Source organism: Protobothrops mucrosquamatus, unplaced genomic scaffold (genome assembly GCF_001527695.2).
Source record: "Protobothrops mucrosquamatus isolate PMUCROS unplaced genomic scaffold, P.Mucros_1.0 scaffold_205, whole genome shotgun sequence".
In the NCBI taxonomy this organism is placed as follows: Eukaryota; Metazoa; Chordata; class Lepidosauria; order Squamata; family Viperidae; genus Protobothrops; species Protobothrops mucrosquamatus.
The window spans coordinates 61,124-80,191 of record NW_015386281.1 but is presented as its reverse complement, the minus strand read 5'-3'; the positions used below and the strand labels follow the sequence as shown (position 1 = coordinate 80,191).

General features: G+C 39.5%; 1 protein-coding gene across 1 annotated transcript in view; it reads left to right on the top strand.

Annotated features, from left to right (window-relative positions):
- SMARCA2 (SWI/SNF related, matrix associated, actin dependent regulator of chromatin, subfamily a, member 2) overlaps window positions 1-13,073 on the top strand; it is a 109,941-nt gene extending 96,868 nt beyond the window's left edge. The window contains exons 30-34 of the mRNA XM_015826093.2: window positions 4,919-5,024; window positions 6,854-6,955; window positions 10,399-10,528; window positions 10,817-10,959; window positions 12,195-13,073. Of these exons, the coding sequence (XP_015681579.1) occupies window positions 4,919-5,024; window positions 6,854-6,955; window positions 10,399-10,528; window positions 10,817-10,959; window positions 12,195-12,230 (517 nt within the window). The 3' untranslated portion in view covers window positions 12,231-13,073. The remainder of the gene's footprint in view (window positions 1-4,918; window positions 5,025-6,853; window positions 6,956-10,398; window positions 10,529-10,816; window positions 10,960-12,194) is intronic.
- The last annotated feature ends 5,995 nt before the right edge of the window (window positions 13,074-19,068 follow it).

Genomic DNA, 19,068 nt, shown 5'->3' with positions numbered 1-19,068 from the left:
ACAGTTGCAGTGGAGTACTTCAGAAGCCTATGTGGTAAAGGGAGAAGAAATAGGATAAAGAACAGATGAGGGCTGGATGAATGTGCATCAGGTATAAAACTGAACAACAGTACAAAAGAAGTTTATTGAAGTGAACGAATGACATTGTAAATCAAATGCACAAAGAGTGAACAGGTCAAGAGGAAGGAGAACTCTGAAAAAAAGGTGGGTGGATGAACTTTTATGAGATCCTTGAAGAGAAAGAGGTGAGAAGCTAAAGTAGGAAAAGGCAACTAATGAATCACTTTACTGATGTGGTGCAAACAAGGATGGTTTGCTAGAAGTGGTATGAAGAGATATAGTGAATGATAGAAAATGATATAAAACTATATTAAACGGGGGGGAGGAAGAGACCCAAAGGTGCTTTTTCAAAAGGCAACTGGACTTTGTTTTTCCTTGAAGATGTTTCACTTCTCATCCAAGAAGCTTCTTCAGTTCTGACTAACTTCTTGGATGAGAAGCGAAACGTCTTCAAAGAAAAACAAAGTCCAGTTGCCTTTTGAAAAAGCACCATTGGGACAACCATGAACTGGATGACTGAGAATCTCCATAGACATGGGGAAAGGGAGTTTTTCAGGCAATACAACCAGTGGTGGGATTCAGCCGGTTCGCACCACTTCGGCAGAACCAGTAGCTAATTTTTTGTTACCCAGGCCCAGAATGGACTTCCAGAAGTGGCATCCACACAGAGAACCGGTTGTTCACATATTTGAATCCCACCATAACTGTTTTTCTTCTTAATCTTCCTTTGCAGAGGCATATGTGCACACAGCCCAAATTCTCAAAGGGAAATGATCTCATTGTGGTTTAGGAACTTTGTAAAATTGCCTACCTGCCAGCCAAGAATTCGGTTCAAATCTAGAAAGTATTCAAGTTAAGCAGTATTGTATGGGGACGGCTTAGTTGTTGTCATTGTGCCCAGTAATTTTCAAGTGTAATGGACACAAAATTGAGATAGCACAGAAAAAAAAAATATTCAGCCCTGCAAGTCCCAGAAACTGTCACATTCAAGCAGTTGCTCAGACCTGGCGCATAGGGTCTAAGACAACTCGCCACAGCCATCTTGCAGCAACCAACTTGCTGCAGCCAATTTACCTCAGCCAGCTCGCCACGAAACAACTCGCCATAGCCAACTCGTCACAGGACAACTCGCTGCAGGGCACATTACACTAATATCGAAGAAATAGTCAAAGAAAGGAGGGACAAAATAAAATGTGAATGACGAAAATTAAAATATTTTTTAAATTATTTAAAATAATTCAATTGAATTGTTGAATGGTCCTGTTGTTACGTGGTGAGTTGGCTGTGGCGAGTGGGTTGAGGCAAGTGGATATCCACCTGTTTTAGAAGGCTATTGCTATTTCCATTTTTATTCCCACAGCAGCAATCTGAGAGTCAGGTTGGGTGGAAGTGGATTGACCGTGGTCCAAGGTTACCCAGTGAATGTTAATGTCTGAGGATTGTATGATACCTGTACACATAAATAAATATTCACAAGTGCTTTAAAGAGGACACATCACAACGTTTTGAACAAAAAGACTGCCTTGGTAGCTTATGCTCTCTAACCTTTGAACAGTGTAAACTAAATTCCAGGCTAAAGCCAACTCATCAAGATAGGGATCGACCCTTTCCCCATTTCTTTTTTCTCATTCCACTCTTAGCACAGTGAGTAGGTCACATTTCATACATCAAAGCATTCCTTTTTATTATGGGATGTCCATTGGCATTAATGGTGCCTGATTGCATCTCACACTTGGCTGCATTTAATGCTTTTTTAAGCATGCATTTCCTAGGAATAAGATACAAAAGATCCCTGTTCTGTTATCCATCGACTGTAAAATTCCGGCCTCTGTATGCCTTTGCCTTTCAAATTGTGGTTACAAGATTATGAATCCTGTGTTAATGGCACAGTCTGAAACAAAAATGATCAAATGCATATAGTTCTAAAAGTAGAATTTGATATTTTTTTTTATGATTGCTCATATACGCTTGAGCTGTCTCATGAGAAAAGTAACTTTGCAATACCATAATTACATTAATAAGGACAGATCATGCAGTAAGTTGTTACTTAGTAAAATAATTTTTCTATCTTAATAGCTTGGATCCATGTGGGTTTGTTCATAACAGTAAAAATATTTCTATTTTTTTCCCCTCTCTACTTTTTCTAGAGATTGCAGAATCAGGCGGTTCCTAAGTGTTTGTGTTTGTTTTGTATTTAAGTATTCTGTCTATTCTCTGTGTTTAGGTATCCCATGCTGACAGTTACTCTCCCTAATTGTTGACATATGTTGATAGATTTTGATGGGTTTGCTTAGGAATTCACTTAATTCCAGACTGAGGATATCTTTGTGGACAGTTATTCCACATCTCGGCATGTATTAAGAAAATGGAGAAAGATGCAGTTTCGAGAATCCTCAAATCTCAGGCGGAGATGCCACTTGTTAAAGCCGTCCCTTTGTTGAACTTAGGACAGTGATGGCGAACCTTTTAGAGACCAAGTGCCCAAACTGCAACCCAAAACCCACTTATGCATCGTCGGGTGCCGGGTGGGCGTGGACCATTGGCTGGGTGTGGCCCATTGGGTGGGCATGGCTGCGGTGGTAACAGCAGACTGGGTGGGACTAAAAAGTTCAATCAATCAATTCCAACTTTACAAGTTCTTTTTTTTTTCCCACGAGAAGTTGAAATTGACTAATTGATTGAACCTCTTTTTTTTTTTTTTTTTTTTTTGCACAAGGCAGCGGAGGCCTAAAGCGAAAAGGTTTTATAAAACCCAGCTGAAGGCCTAGGACTGGGGCGATGGCGCGCGTGCCCACAGAGAGGGCTCTGAGTGCTGCCTCTGGCACCCGTGCCATAGGTTCGCCACCACTGACTTAGGAGATAAGAAGTGTGCATCTTTAGATTCATACTTTGCTTCAGAATTTTGCTTTTACACTTGCTTATTGCCAGTTCTGTACAAACCTAGAAAGTTAATGATGCATGGATCATTATTAATAATATTGAACGTATCATTCAGTATCACTGTAGTATAAACTGAAAAATGGTCTTTGACGAGGTACATGTAATCCTTGATTTACAACCACAATTGAGCCCAAATGTTATGTTGCTAAGTGAGACATTTGTTGAGTTTTTCCCCCATTTTACGACCTTTCTTGTCACTGTTGCTAAGTGAATCAGTTGCCAAGCATCTGAAATGTGATCGCATGACCCTGGGGATGCCGCAGCAGTCATAAGTATGAAAAATGTCATACTTTTTCAGTGTCATTGTAACTTCTAATGGTCACTAAATGAACTGTTGTAAGTTGGGCACTAGCTATATCCAGATAGTGCTATGGGGCTAATCTCTACAAAACTATAAATACTTCATATTTATTTGTACATGTTTCTTTTAAATGTTGAATTGATACTGGATTATTAATAATGGAATGCTACCAGATTTTTCAATTTAAAAAAATCTAGGGCCTTTTGAGTGCATCTACATTTTAACTACAAATTTATTCCTGTTTATCCCATAGGGTACTTTTGAAATAAGAGAGTTGCCTTATGGCAAGACGCTTGTATAGTGTATACACATAAATACATAAGTTACAGTCTTTATTTGTTTGCTTATTTGTATGGAAAAATAGTGGGACCCACTGCAATTATAACACTGAAATGCCACTCATATTTCTGTACAATCCATTAATTTATGCAGGTCCTATTGCTCTTCACCATATAATCTGGTAGTTGCTAGGCAACCAAAAGAAATAGTGAACATGATTTTTACGTTTGGTAGATCTCTCTCCCTCTTTCATGTACGCATGTGTGTGTCTAAAAGATGTTATTTGAAACAGAAGTGTACATATTAAAATAGGATTAGTCTATATATTAATCATAATTTGCATAGCATAGCCTTGATTGCAGCCATTACATTTTTCTTCTTAGAAGTATGCCTAATATATTTATTTTTTTCCAACCTTTATATACATTTACACACAAAGACAGATACAAAATCTTTTTTGTCAAGCATAGAAATCAATGGATGGGGTTTTTTTCCCCCATTAGGGACATAATTCAATATTCTGATGCTGGTGTAAGAACATAACAGTAAGCAAGGCACCACTGTATCTCTGGCAAAATATCTTTATTCAGTGCTTTTGGAAATATTAAACAAAGCTAGCCTATGGCAAATCCAGGTTCCTCCTTGAAAAAGAATTACATTGATAATATATTTCTTGAACATGAAAATACAAGAACCATCCTTTTTTTTCCCTTGTCTTTTAAAGCAAACTTGACTGAATGAAGACTGTCCCAAATTCACCTCATTAGGAGGAATAGTTAGACTACGATTGTTTCATGCACAGATCTGGCTTATTGGCAAAGCATGTTATGTAAATAAGCAAAGGAATTGCAGATAAAATATCCCAGACTGGCACTCTAGTCTGCAGTTACATCCTGTTGCCAAAATAATAAAGATGTACAGCTGTGCTGCACTTGCATTGGAATTCATTAAAACCTCAGCTTCTGGATAGTTTGGATGTGACTTCATATATTAAAAATGATTATTTGTTTCTGCTGAGGTACAAGTCCATGAGGTAAGTTATGAATATTACGACAGAAAAGCTACCATGCTTCTGAAATGCCAAACAGCAGGGATCTTTTTTTTTTAATGATAATAGCATTAGAAATGTTTTTAAAAAGATATTTTGCATACTAAATGCCACGTCTGGCAATTGGAAAATTACTTTTGAATGGGACCCTACTAATTGGTAGTTTAAATTCCCAGTATTTGCCTTGGCTCTCATCCCTATTAGGACACGGTCTAAGAATGCTCATGGAGAACAGAATCAATGCATTACTTCTTGTCTGTAATAATGTCTTGTTTCCTTCCTTTCTACAGTTCAGGACGGCAGTTAAGTGAAGTCTTCATTCAGCTGCCTTCTCGAAAAGAATATCCAGAATATTATGAGTTAATTAGAAAACCAGTGGACTTCAAAAAAATTAAGGTCAGTATAATTTTTAATTGCATTTGAATGTGTTTCTGACATTAATTAAAATTATTATGTAAATATTTGCATACAATGAACCTAAAAATATTGCTTGCTATCAATCTTCGCATGTAATATTAAATTGTGAATAAGTTATTTAAAACTTAGCCTAACCAGTTGTTGAAGGCATCTATTGGAGACCAGCCATCACAGCTGGGAGCAGGGCTCAAGCAAGTCTTCAGATCAGTATGAAGTAGTTTCTCAGAAAGTGGCCAAATTCTGCTATGCTGTATGTAAAATTAGGCAAATTTTAACTGCCCATGGTTAATCCACCACCAATTGCAATATGTTAGTCTGTTTGTCTTTTATTTTATTTTATTTTTTTACTATTATTATTGTTTTAATGTTTTATTTGCTGGTCTTTGACCATAATAAAGATTGTGTCAAGTGTCTGATTAACGAAACACTTAAAAGGACTTTCAGGCATATTTTCTCCTAAAAGCATTTATTAAGGTTACAGAGACGTCAGTACAGCATGGTGGAAATGCTTAGGTCTGCTTCTCTTCCATTACGCATATACATTCCAAGCATTTCCCACTCCCTTATTGTAGGGTCATGGTTCACATCTTCCAATCAACTTGGAAGATGTGATTTACTTCCCGTTTCTTTCTCCCAGGCTATCCTTATGCTCCTCCCTCTTTCCCAGTTGCTGGTTTAACTATATAAATACCAGACAGTTCTGCATATTGTCAAAGCAAGAATATACAGTATTTGCAGCGTTGACAGATTGATTGATTGATACAAGAGATCTAGGTCTGACATGCCACCACCGAATGCCTTAAAGCCTTATCTGGTCTTTCCCAGGTGAAAGCTGCCAGCCTGGGGAGATTCCTGTACTATAGGCAGAGAACAATAAAGTAGATAGTTTGAACTCTACATGCATGGTCTGGTCGTTTGTGCCCGACAGCATCTGCACAAACTCTAGAACTTTAATTTTTAAAAATGGCCAGGTTATTGAGATGCATAATGGAGCATAAAACAAGAAGAATATTTCAGCTATCTCAAACATGGTATCCAGCACAAGCCTTCCCGGGAAGCAGATGGTCTCTTACTCCTTCTGAGGCTTCTACTCAATCAGAAAAATTGCACTGACAAAAGGGAGTGGTGTTACCTTCAGTGGTTTATCCCCCATTCCTAAGAAGCCCCTAAAATTTACTTTGTAATTGGAGAGACCTTCTAGAATCGAAAGGAAGGTAGTACTTATATAGTTGAAGTGCGTGAGAGGGAGGAAAATAATCAACAAAACTCCGATACTGGTCTTGCTGATGGAATAAACGTTACATTTAACCCATGGATTTCATCATAGCTACATCCAGTTTTAATGAATTTGAATGTTGTACTTTCTCTTACTGTGATGTTTATGTAAAGAATAACAACATAAATATTGTTCATTATAAGGTTATTACAGTACATTCCTTGCAGTCCATAGCAGTTTTAGATACATCAGTGGGATATGCACCACTAAAGCCTCTAATATTTTTATTTTTCTGGCATGTATAAATTTTTACCTGGATTAGACACATAGCTTCTTGAAGTATCATTTTTAATTCTTCTTTTCATTCAGTATTGTTTTCTGTTCTTCATCAAGTATGTGAAAAGTTTTGACTTTTTCTGAATATGGGCTGCTATGTTTGTGCTGTTTAATTAATTGACAGAATACAATGCTTAAATTGTTTAGAACAAAACTGCACCTGTTTTATTCTGAGTTATGTTGTTAATTTTATATGTGATTTCCCCCTTTCAATATTTCTCTCTGCCCTTTCTTTTTAAAAATCTATTCTTTCTAGGAAAGAATTCGTAATCATAAATATCGGAGTGTCAGTGACTTGGAGAAGGATGTGATGTTGTTGTGTCACAATGCCCAGACCTTCAACTTAGAAGGATCACAGGTCTGATTCAGATGATTTCTGATTCTGAGGCCATTGATGTATGTGTTTGCATTGAATGCTGTGTACAATGTGGCTCCCTTCGCCAATCTGGGTCTTTCAATTTGGAATTTTAACTCCCAATACTTAGTGGGAACTGAAATCAGCACATTTGAAGGTGCCGGGTGTCGTGCTCTGCTTCTTAGTGGGCACGTGAGTAGGAAATACTGCCAATGCAAATTTTATCTTAGGTCTACATTGTGCGTAATAATTTTATATAAAATCATTTTAAATCTGTTTTTTTCTGTTCAACTTAGAGCAGTGGTTCTCAACCTGTGGGTCGGGACCCCATTTGGGGTCAATCGACCATTTCACGGGGGTCGCCAAGCAAGGCTGTCCGCCATTTTTTTGTCCGCCATTTTTTTCCCCTTTTCTGGCGAGTGCCTTACCTCCCTTGGGCTGGGCCAGCTGGTGGTTGGCCTGCTCCGTCTCTGCCGCTTGCCAGCTACGCCTCGGCCAGCGCAGGGGGCGGAACCATGCATGTGCGGCGCTCCCGGGCAGGGAAAGTCCTCGACTTATGACCGGTTGGGTAGTCCTCGACTTACAACCGGTTTAGTCCTCGACTTACGACCGGTTTAGTCCTCGACTTACGACCGGTTTAGTCCTCGACTTACGACCGGTTGGGGTCGCGGCATTAAAAAGGTTGAGAACCACTGACTTAGAGGCAGTCTTCACTTAACAGCCATGCATTCAGCAGCTGTTCAAAGTTATAGTGTGCTGAATGAACGGTATTTATGCCCAGTCCCCAAAGTTACAACCATTGTAGTGTCCAATCAAAATTGAAGGCTGAGCAACTCATCTGCACTTACAGCTGCAGGGATACTTCGACTCTCCTCATCTGCCTGTCTCCTCTCCCCATCTCTGTCCTTTTGGCCACTGCACAGTGGCAGCAGGGGCCTTCAGCAGTCTCAGCCGGCTGCCATGGCCCCTGCCACAATCAGCTGCCATAACACAAAGCCTCTGCCGCCCTGTATTTTATAGGCTACAGTTATACTCAGTTAACCTTTGCCATCTTTCTCCCACTGCTGACAAGGCAGGACCTGGTCCTAGGGGAGGCAGCTGTTGACCACCACAAATCTTCTCCCCAAGGCTATTTTTGCAGTTTTCCAAATAAGGCTTCTAAGGCCTTGGAACTTTCCACAGGTCTTCCGAAACATCACAAGAAATGGCACGTACAATTTGTAGAATGAAGGTTAGGGCCTTCTCACGAGGTTTTAGAAGGCCTCAGAATCCTTGTGAAAGTTGCATTGCAGATCATCAGTTGCTTTCTGTTGAGCACATGATGCCAGGAAGAGGACACAAGCCTAGAGGATAAAGAAGGTTAAGGGGGAATTTAAAACTGGCAGGGCTGAGAACTGCATATACATGCAGGCTGTTTTCATTTTGCAGTTATTCTCTGGCAAAATTACAGCAGGATGTTGATCAAAGCCCCCAGTTTCCCCAAAAATCAACCATCTCATACATTGCTTCTGTTTAGTTGGAAAACAGCGTGGAAGGGAATGATTTGTTCCTTTAATTATTTAAATTATAGTGGAAAGTTTGGTAATTTTTTTGATTTAAGAATGTAATTCAACTTGGACTACTGGAGAGTTACAAGAGTTCTCAACACCGGAACACAATGAACACTTTTGGAAGATTTATTTTCAGAAAACAGCAAATTATCCCTTGAAGTTACCAGTTTGATAATCCCTGGAACACTATTTTACATGCAACTACCCAACATGCATATCAGAGGGAGATTTAGAATAGCCAGTTCTGAACATTGCTTTTCTTTGGAATAATGCTGAATTCCAAGGAGAAATCTTATAAATCTTACAGTCTTCAAAGAAGACTATTGTCCAATGCCATTGACAGTGGGGACACTATATCACTCCCAATGAATACTCTATAGCAGTGATGGCGAACCTTTTAGAGACCGAGTGCCCAAACTGGAACCCAAAACCCACTTATGCATCATCAGGTGCCGGGTGGGTGTGGCCCATTGGGTGGGCGTGGCCGCAGTGGTAACAGCAGACTGGGTGGGACTAAAAAGTTCAATCAATCAATTTCAACTTTGCAAGATCTTTTTTTTCCCCGCAAGAAATTGAAATTGACTGATTGATTGAACCTTTTTTTTTTTGTACACGGCGGCGGAGGCCTAAAGCGAAAAGGTTTTATAAAACCCAGCTGAAGGCCTAGGACTGGGGTGACGGCACGCGTGCCCACAGAGAGGGCTCTGAGTGCCGCTTCTGGCACCCGTGCCATAGGTTCGCCACCACTGCTCTATAGTCTTAGCACTATAGCTTGCACGTTTTACTACACAAGGAAGCCTAGAAAGTACCAAGAACCTCAAACTAGTTTCAAAAGCAGTAAACCATCTAGTTTACACCTATTAACTGTTATCCTCTGAAATGCAAGTTAAATGTCTTCATAGCTATGAAATGTCTTTGAGTTATTGTAGTTTATTAATCATCACTTGCAATAGTACCAGTTCATTTGAGAAGGAAGATTAAGTTTCAAAGATTCTTTCGTTATTAAAAAAAAAAGTAATATAATGCACTTACCTGTATCGAAACTTAGGAGTTTTTTTTTTTTGAAAGATGATCTTCAAATCATTTAGTGATATGAGCTGATAAAGTAAAATTTAAAAAATCCTTTGAAAAATTTGAGAGATCAGGAACTGATTGTAAGGTTGAGTGCTTGTTTCCTCTAGCCCCACAAATTCTGTGCATTAAATCATTTTTCCCCCTTGTGTCATGGCCTAGATCAGGGGTGTCCAATATTGGCAACTTTAAGATCTGTGGACTTTAATTCCCAGAATTCCCCAGCCACCAGTTAGCATTAACTAGGTTGAAATCATTAGAGAGATATAAATGTTAACAGTGATTCAGGCTCTTGATGGATAAGCCAAAAGAATTTTCAGGAGAGCAGAATTTGAGTTAGGATACTGCAGTGCTTTATAACCTCTTACAGTAACTGTGGCTGAGCACTTTAGATACTTACAGTTTATATCATAAAGATTCTGTTACCAGCAAATATGAGCCATTTTATTTTTCTGCCATAATTAGCACCCAAGGAGCGCACTTATTTTATCTTGAATATACAATTAGACTATAATCTAAATCTTAATTAGAGCTTTTCATGGAAGGGTTTAATAGCATTAGTACTGCACGATTGAATAATTTAGGCAAAAAAAAATAGGTTTGGAAATGTGAAAAGCAATATAATATGGAAGCTCACTTAATTTAGTGCATAAAAAATTAACACTGCTATTTCCTATAAAATGCATGTAACAGGAATGATGTCTTGTTCTGGGAGGGAAGAGGCCCTGCTCTCGGTGGGTTTGAATAGAAAATAACCTTCCATGCTGTGGATTTTTGATGAAGCGCAGCTTGCTTTGCTGACACACATTTGCTTTCATGCTCCAGATCTATGAGGATTCCATTGTTCTTCAGTCAGTCTTCAAAAGTGCACGGCAGAAGCTTGCAAAAGAAGATGAAAGTGAGGAAGACAGCAACGAGGAAGAAGAAGATGAAGAAGACGAGTCAGAATCCGAATGTAAGTCTTTCATTCAAAAGCTGGAACAAGCACAATCTGACTTTTTTGGGGGGGGCAGACTGACCATCTTTGCCATTCAAGACGTAACTAGAGAAGGTTCCATTTGGGCCAGTAAAATAACAATAAAATAAGAGTTGTTACCATTCAGATTACCTCAGGTTAAGTAATACATTTTTATGGCTTAGCTGTGGTTGTTGTAAATCTGTAGGTCAGAGTGGGACATACATGTTTGCTCTTAGGGTATCGATGTTGGCATTCAGGTTCTCAACAGTTTTTCTGCTTTCTCAGCAAAATCTGTGAAAGTGAAAATTAAGCTAAACAAAAAAGAGGACAAAAACCGAGATAAAGGGAAAGGCAAGAAACGGCAGGTTCGGCTCAAAGCCAAACCGGTTGTGAGTGATGATGATACTGATGACGATCAAGATGAAAATGTAAGTATGGCCTTATTGGACCACTGATTTCTTTTCCTTTTCCTTTTCTTTATTATTCACTGCTATCACAGTTTTTACACTTACTAAACTTTGCATGTTAATATTACGGAGGAGACTGAATTTTTTTTTAAAGAAATCAGCGGTGAAGTTTGCAGTCTGCTTTCCATGTATTTATTTACGGCATATTTGGGCAAAATATCAAAAGTGATGTGCAGCTTGTCCTGAGCATCAAAATAGATTGTAGTTCTCAAGCCCATCGCAAATCGCTCAGGGGATTATATCTCAATGCATTTTTCAAAAATCCTATGGAGGATGACCAAGCCTTGAGTTTACATAAAGTAGCTCTCTAATCTCAGTCTGTCAGTACAAAAGCTAAGTATTAAGAATTCGCTGATGTAAGAAATAGAGGTGAGTGGGAGGTTATATTTTAACTATACTTTACTAGATTACAGCTTACTAGTGTATGTCGCACAGAATTGGAGTCAAGCATCTTCTAAATCTAATTAATTTATTCCAAGGTACCCCAACATATATACAGTATATCATATTTTAGAATTAAGAAATCAGGTTACCGTTAAATACAAGCTCAAGCCAGAGATTTATGTTCAATTCTAGAACGGAAAACATTGATTCTGTGTTGGCATCCCGTTTTATAAGGGGAAGGGAAATCAAACTGTTTTATTGCTGTTAATGAATGGGAGCCATGAATATTTGGTGCTCCACTAGAGGTCCCGTTTTATGTTTAGCCCACTCCTGCGTTGCGAGACAGGCTGTTTGAAAGATGGAGGTGGAGTAGCAGCCCCTGCTCTGAATCCTGCAGTTATAGGGCTTCTTGAATCCTCCAATCACTAACAGAAATAAGATTCCTTCTTACAGATCAGCTACATCCATTACCCTACAGTGAACTTTCTTGAGAGAAGAAATCCAGTAACTTTGTAAGTCATGACAGTGCCAGGTATAATCTTCTTCACATTCCTGTGTGAAAGCCTGAGCGTAAGTTTGTGTGTGGTTTAACCACAGGCTTGGTGGCATGTACATATAACCTTCAGCTGGCTTGAGGCAGTTTTAAGGACCTAACGAAATTCTTCTGAAGTAGTCATCAGGAGTTAAACACATTTAGTTCAGTAGAACTTGCATGCCCAGTTAGTTCTAGATTTCCATCCTGTTTTTTATTGCCATTTCTTTACTCATTTTTATTAATATTCTAACTTTTTCTCTGTACCTCTTCCATTTAGGACCAGTCAGAAGCAAGTGGAAGTGACGACGAGTGATCCACACAGTTGAATATTCGTAAAGACAAAATTTCTTCTCTCGGTTTACACCCAGTGAATTCATTTGATCAGATAGGCATTGGGGTGCTTCTGTATTCATATCATCTATAAATTAACTTTAGGGTTAGTACCAGACAAACATATTTCATGGTGTAAAAAAATGTAACATACTGTGACCAAAAAGGCCTCAAAGGAAAAACAAAAAAAACCCCTTTTGATGGGAAAAACATGGGTGGATAGTATAGTATATTTCTATGGATTGGATTTAGCTAACTAATGGTTTGACAATTCCTGGGTTCGATATTTGATTAGATGCTCTCCATTGGCATCAAGAACATTTTTAAAAAAGAGTCTTTTGTAGCATTGCTAACCAGGAGCCATTAAAAGCAACTGGTGATTTTATTTCTCATCAGGCAATTTTCCAAGTTTTATTAGTTCCGTATCTGTTTTACATTGTGCTACATAATATGCAGTTTTGTTTAATAGCTTCTAAATGTACAGTAGCTAGTCTCTCGCCCATTCTATACCATTTGTTGCTTCAGTTTATGCTCCATGATCTCTTGAAAAAGAAATGCTTTTTGAACTGTATACATGGAATTTATGTCTACTGTAAACTTTACTTTTCCCCCCCTCCCCTCTTTTTTTCCCCAATTCTAAAAAGTTGGATTTAAAATGCTGTTAAATATTGCGATTATAGTATAACGAATGGCTTTTTTCATCGGATTCTTTTGTGCTACCATTTATGGTTTGTTACCTTTCCTCAAAGTGTACTTAATCTTTGCTTTCTTTGCACAATGTCTTTGGTTGCAAGTCATAAGCCTGAGGCAAATAAAATTCCAGTAATTTTGAAGCAAGTGTCCTTCCTTTCCTTTACCAGGGCGGGGGTGGGGAGGAAGAGGCAGGCACTGATGATCCCCCACCTCCATTCGCAAGTACTGAGAGATAACCAAGGTGCCAAGTTTGGGTCAACCTCACAGACATTCATTATTGGTGCTGCTCTGTTCCAGAAGGCGTGTCCCTATGGATTACACTTACCACATGTTACATAGTTTTCAACATTACAATTTATTTTTAATTTTTTTGATATTCTGAGGGTTTTTCACAAATACCTTGTCAGGGTAAGTGAACTAAAATAAAAATATATATTTTAAAACAAAACAAATGAACAGTCCAGGTTATTTGAAGAACCGTGTTTTTCCAATTATATCTACCCAACCCATCAGAGTGGGGAGGCCGGGTATGTTAAAGGTCCCCTCTATTAAGGAGGTCCATTGGTGGGACTAAGAAGAAGGGCCTTCTCCATGCTGGCTCCTTTCCTGTGGAACATCATCCCTGCAGAAATAAGATTGGCCTGCACTTTGACACTCTTTCAAAAGGTCCTGAAGACATGGTGTTGATAATAGGCCTGGGGGCCCCAGAGTGATACGGAGCCCATCAAGTGTTTGGTGTGATTGTTGTTTCCAGGGGGCATTGGGGGCATATTGGAGGTTTATTTCTGTAATTGATCCAAGTCACTCTGAGTGAGTTGGACAGCCATATACATTTTCTTAATAAATAAATAGGCAGTGTTGAGCTCCATAAATAAAAGAAAAAGGGAATGACATCATTCTGTTATTGCTGGACCAGTCAGACACTCTATTTAAGCAGAAATATCCACATCAGTGTTGGGGAACTGTGCAAGAGGATGCCCATGGAGAGGGACCGAGTGCAATGGGCCATGGTGAATTGGCAATTTCTCAGGAAGGAGGAGGGAGCCCATTCCAGAAAGTGGGGGGGGGGGAGGAAATGAGCCAGCGCAGCTCAGGGTTGCATAGGAGACAGAAGAAGTGAATAAGGATAGGCACTCCCTAAAATCTCTCACAGTATCTCCATTAGAGTGAGAGTAGTAAGGGTTTAGGCTGGCAGGATTTTTTCTGTTCTGGTGTAAGCAAATAAAGAACTAAACTCTCGCTCAGTTGCTCTCTGTGGTCCTTGGGCTTATCCAAACAGGAACTTTGTTTGGCTTAGGGGTGCTGCTAGGCACTGTTCCAGGAGGGGACTAAGATCTTGGCTGATGATATCAACACAATGCTAGAAATAAAATAGTTGTCTTAAGCCTTGTAAACAGCTGGAAAAAAACTGGCTTGATTGAGGGTGGGTTCAATGGTTTGCAACATTTGCTATCCATGTTGCTGTAAAAATGCCAAAACACATACACATCCGGTTTATCTCGCATCCTCCCCTATGCCACAGAATTTCTATGAGGATTACAAAGGAGTTTTATTTCTATTTGTTTCATATTAGTTTTGCCTCAAAAACAACAATTTTAGAGCAGGCCCTCTCTTTAAAATGGGGATCCCGATCCCTGGACCAGCACCGGGCCGCAGCATGCCAGAAACCGGTTTGAGCAAACAAGCAAAGCCCCATCCATGGGATGCAGGCAGTACATGAAACCACGCCCCCTCCGGTCCACAGAAAAACTTCTCCACAGAACTGGTCCCTGATGCTCAAAAGGTTGGGGACCTCTGCTTTAAAAGGAAGTCCCTATAAATCTTACTATTAATGTATCAGGTGTACATGATCATGTGCACAGGCAGGATAAAAATATAATTAGGGGGGGGGAAGTAACACTTTGAAATCTATTGGCAGCAGTGGTGACAGAGTATCCATGCTCATGACTATGCATGCTGCTGCATTCTGGACCAGCTGTGTTTTCCAAGTGTCTTCCAGGGAGACCCTGTGTAGAATGCATTACGGTAGTCCATCTATAAGGCCACTAGGGTGTGGAGGACCAGACGGCCTCCCAATCAGTTGCAACCATTACACCAGATGGATCTTGTGCAAAAGTCTTTGAACAGAAACTATGAATCCAGATCTTTGTGCATCAATATGGGAAATAAAATAATAACTGGATTTAACGAGATCTCTTTCCTAGATAAGCCTAGCACACATCGCTAGCCTGCACTGATAAAGACATCAATTTTGTCTTCAGATATATTGGAATCACAATGGACTGCAGAATCACATGACTGGCTGGGGAATTCTGGGAGTTGAAGTCCACAAATCTTAAAAGTTGCCAAGGTTGGATACTCCTGATTTAGAGTATTGTCTGAATGATACAGCCCTCTACTGTTGCCTTAGGACTGGAAAAGAAGTTCTAGAGAACATTATATTTTTAACTGATTTTTAAAAGACAAGTACAGCTGCCCCAAATTTTATACAATCCTTAAATTACCATAAGGAATTTAAACTATGATTGTTGTGATCTTCTAATATTAAACTGTGGCTCTGCAGTACTTTGGATTTGAAGGCAACAAGGTGCTTTGGAGATCATGGGAGGCACATATGCAGCCTCTTCTGCAGCTCCATGAAGCAGGCTTGCAAAGGTGACCTTTTCACTGGTTATCTGATTCTAGAAAGGCACGCTTGTTTGAAGAAATGGGAGTCAGGTGCTTCACTCGTGGCTTACAACTCCAAAATATTTGTTTGCCTTTGAATCCAAAGTGCTCCAGGCTGTATAGCAAAAATCAAACACTATTTTAATAATTATTATAATAAAGCAGTTTTGTACTAAGCTGCTGCTACCTAATCTACAGTATACTCGGTCTGTTTTACAAGGTACAGTGGAACTGGTTGAATTGATTTCTGAAAGACAGTCAGTACCAGACCTGGGCATTTTACGGGCCCCAAGCCATATATGGTCCTTTGGCTGTTCCAGTCCGGCCCACATGAGGTCAATTAGAAATTAGAAATCAAATGTAAATAAGTGTACGCTATGCAACGCCATACAATTGCATTACCGTATATACTGGAGTATAAGCCGACCCGAATATAAGCCGAGGCACCTAATTTTACCACAAAGAACTGGGGAAAAATATTCGGTGTCGACTTTTAGTGATTGCATAGATTTTCCCCCCCAAAAAAAGAACTACGGTACTCACTTTTCTCAGTTCTCGAGACGCTGACTCGAGTATAAGCCGAGGGGGGCATTTTTCAGCACAAAAAATGTGCTGAAAAACTCGGCTTATACTCGAGTATATACGGTACTTTTATTTTGAAGACGACTGTTGTTGTTTCTTTCAATTTACAAATGTACGTGCGTGCCTAAGCACCTTCACTGCCCTATTGGTTTGGTCCTCCACAACAGTACCAATTTCTCATGTGGCCCCTTGGAAAAATTAATGGTCCATCCTTGGTCTATATTATTAACAACAATTCACAAATTTCATGACAGGTTTTGTCACCTTTTTTCCATTAGGTGGAGTTATAACACTTTCTGGTCTCATGTTGAGTTCCTGGAAGATCAGATCAATAAAATTCAGTTTCTCTTGTATCCTTTTTTTCTCCCACATTATCTTTTTTATGCTTTGTTTAAATATATTTCATTTTTTTTATCATCTAAACTAAGTGAGAAAAAAACCAGATTTGGGGGGATTTGGATATTTTTTTCTTGAGGAATAACCTCTGAAATTGACCCTTAGATATGCATAAACTGGTAAAAGATAATATTCTCGGCACCTGGATAGTTTTTGACAGGAATCACAAAGGATTGTAACTTTCATTAATTGCCCCAAATCACAGAAGCATTAATTTATTGGTATTGACCATTTACTGCATCTAATAAAACTTTACGGAGTGTTTTAGTGAATGCTATTTGGGAAATAATTTCTTTTGCTTTCACAATTTCATACATGCTAGGAAAAAAAAACCAATTGCAGCTTCTGTAAGTATTCAGTAAGATTTTCCTGATTCATTTACACTAAACAGTTCCTATATTTAAAACTGCTTTTAATAGCATTTAATTTTACATTCAAAGGCATAAATCCTGGCTACCCCTACACTAGCTAGGAGAAGGACTGTTCTTTTTAATGCTACTTCTGCAATTTTATTCTGTTTGCAAACAGCATTTTTGTCCTTATGTTGTAAAAGTTAATTACCTCAGTTCTACACAGATCTAATCTACTAATCTTTGCGATAATGCTGAATGTGTTTTTTTAAAAAAATAAGAACATAAGGGAGCAATGATAGCTCAGTTAAATCAAAAATCAATAAACCATGAATGAATAGAAGCTATAAAAATGGATGAAATAGCTCATCAGTTTCTGTGACTGATTATATTTGTTGGAAATTAAACTGCAATTTTTCTCCATATCCTCAGCAGACACCATTTCAAATAAAATAAAAAATAATAATCCTTTTAAATCCGTAACAGATTGAGGCTCTTTTTTTATTACACTTTATAGTCTTTTCCCCCATGTTGAGTCCATAATGTAAACAAGGAGGAAAAGCTCTACTTCCCACAAGGTAAAATGTGAGATGTAAGAAGGTATAAAACCAAAATAAAGTCACTGAAAAAAAGTGACATCACCACCATTTTTCACACTTACAACTACTGCAACATTGCCACGGTCAGATTCTGCCCTTAACTGCTTAAGGAACCAGGGGGAATAAGCTGCCCTTTTCCCATGCCTTTGAACAGCCGGTGTTTGCTTTTTGTGATATGCCAGTCAGTTCGCCACCTGTGTCTATACAGGCCTCTGTGTGTAAATCTCTGTGTGGTTCCCTTCCATCATTTCTGCAGCATTACACTTTCTTGCCAGCCTCACTCCCTCAAATTGAGACCTCAGATAATTAATGCTACCATATCTAGACTCGCAGATTCAAAAATATGTAGCATTGGAAGGAACCAACAGAATAGTCTAGTTCAATTTTCTGCAATAGGCAGGAAAATCAATTAAATCATCCCTAAGACATGGCTGACCAGCCTCTTTTTAAAAGGCTCCACAGATGAAACTGTTAACAGGAGCAACCTTGTTAGTAAGGATGATGTCACACAATATTTTGCAACAGGTCCCACATATATACATCCAACTCCATTCAGAGTGGTGCTACAGAATTGGCCTTACCTCTCACGCTTGTTACAATAGTGTGAAATATCACCCATGGATTTCAAACTTCACATGACTCAGTACAATAAAATTGCTGGGTCCGTGATAAAGGTAGAGCAGTGGTTCTCAACCTTCCTAATGCCGCGACCCTTTAATACAGTTCCTCATGTTGTGGTGACCCCCAACCCTAAGGGCTCTCCAAGCGCGCAACGACGAAGCCCACTCACCCGCCGCGCCCAGGGCTCTGCACGCCTTGCCCGTCCTCGCCTCACTTCCGAAGGTCGCCGGCCTGCCCGGCTCCAGCTGGCCGGGGGGGCAGGAAGGCCGCTCTGGCGGCTCTGCCCAGCCTGGTTGGAGAAGCACCCAGGCAGGGAGAGAGAGAGAGTGAGAGAGAGAGAGCCAAGAGGACAACAGCGCCGGCAGAGCTTAGTTCAGCCTCCTCCGCGGAAAGGGCCGCGAAGCAGTGCAGCCTCCCTTAGGAGATGCTCGACGGAAACGAATCCAGTGCTGCAACAGCCCCCAGCTCGAAGCCGTACGGAGATGGATAGAGGAATGATGTCTTGGTTCCTAAGACCATCGGAAATATGTGTTTTCTGATGGTCTTAGGCGACCCCTGTGAAAGGGTCATTCGACCCCCAAAGGGGTCGCGACCCACAGGTTGAGAACCGCTGCCCAAAGGGCTGCCTAGATACATGGACGTTTTGAACTTATCAAACCTGAATATCCTAACTTTGCAAAAAAAACCTCACCCTCCTCGGAACTGCCTATATACTCAGAGGTTACTTAAAACAGCTCTTTAGGTCCTTGGTTAGGACTTGAACTGTTAAGTTTTTACCAATCTCAGATGGTGAATTGAATGGAAGATCAAATCTTAAATAATTATTATTATTATTGAACTGTTAAGTTTTTACCAGTCCCAGACTGTGAATCAAATTAAAGATTAAATCTTAAATAATAATAATAATAATAAT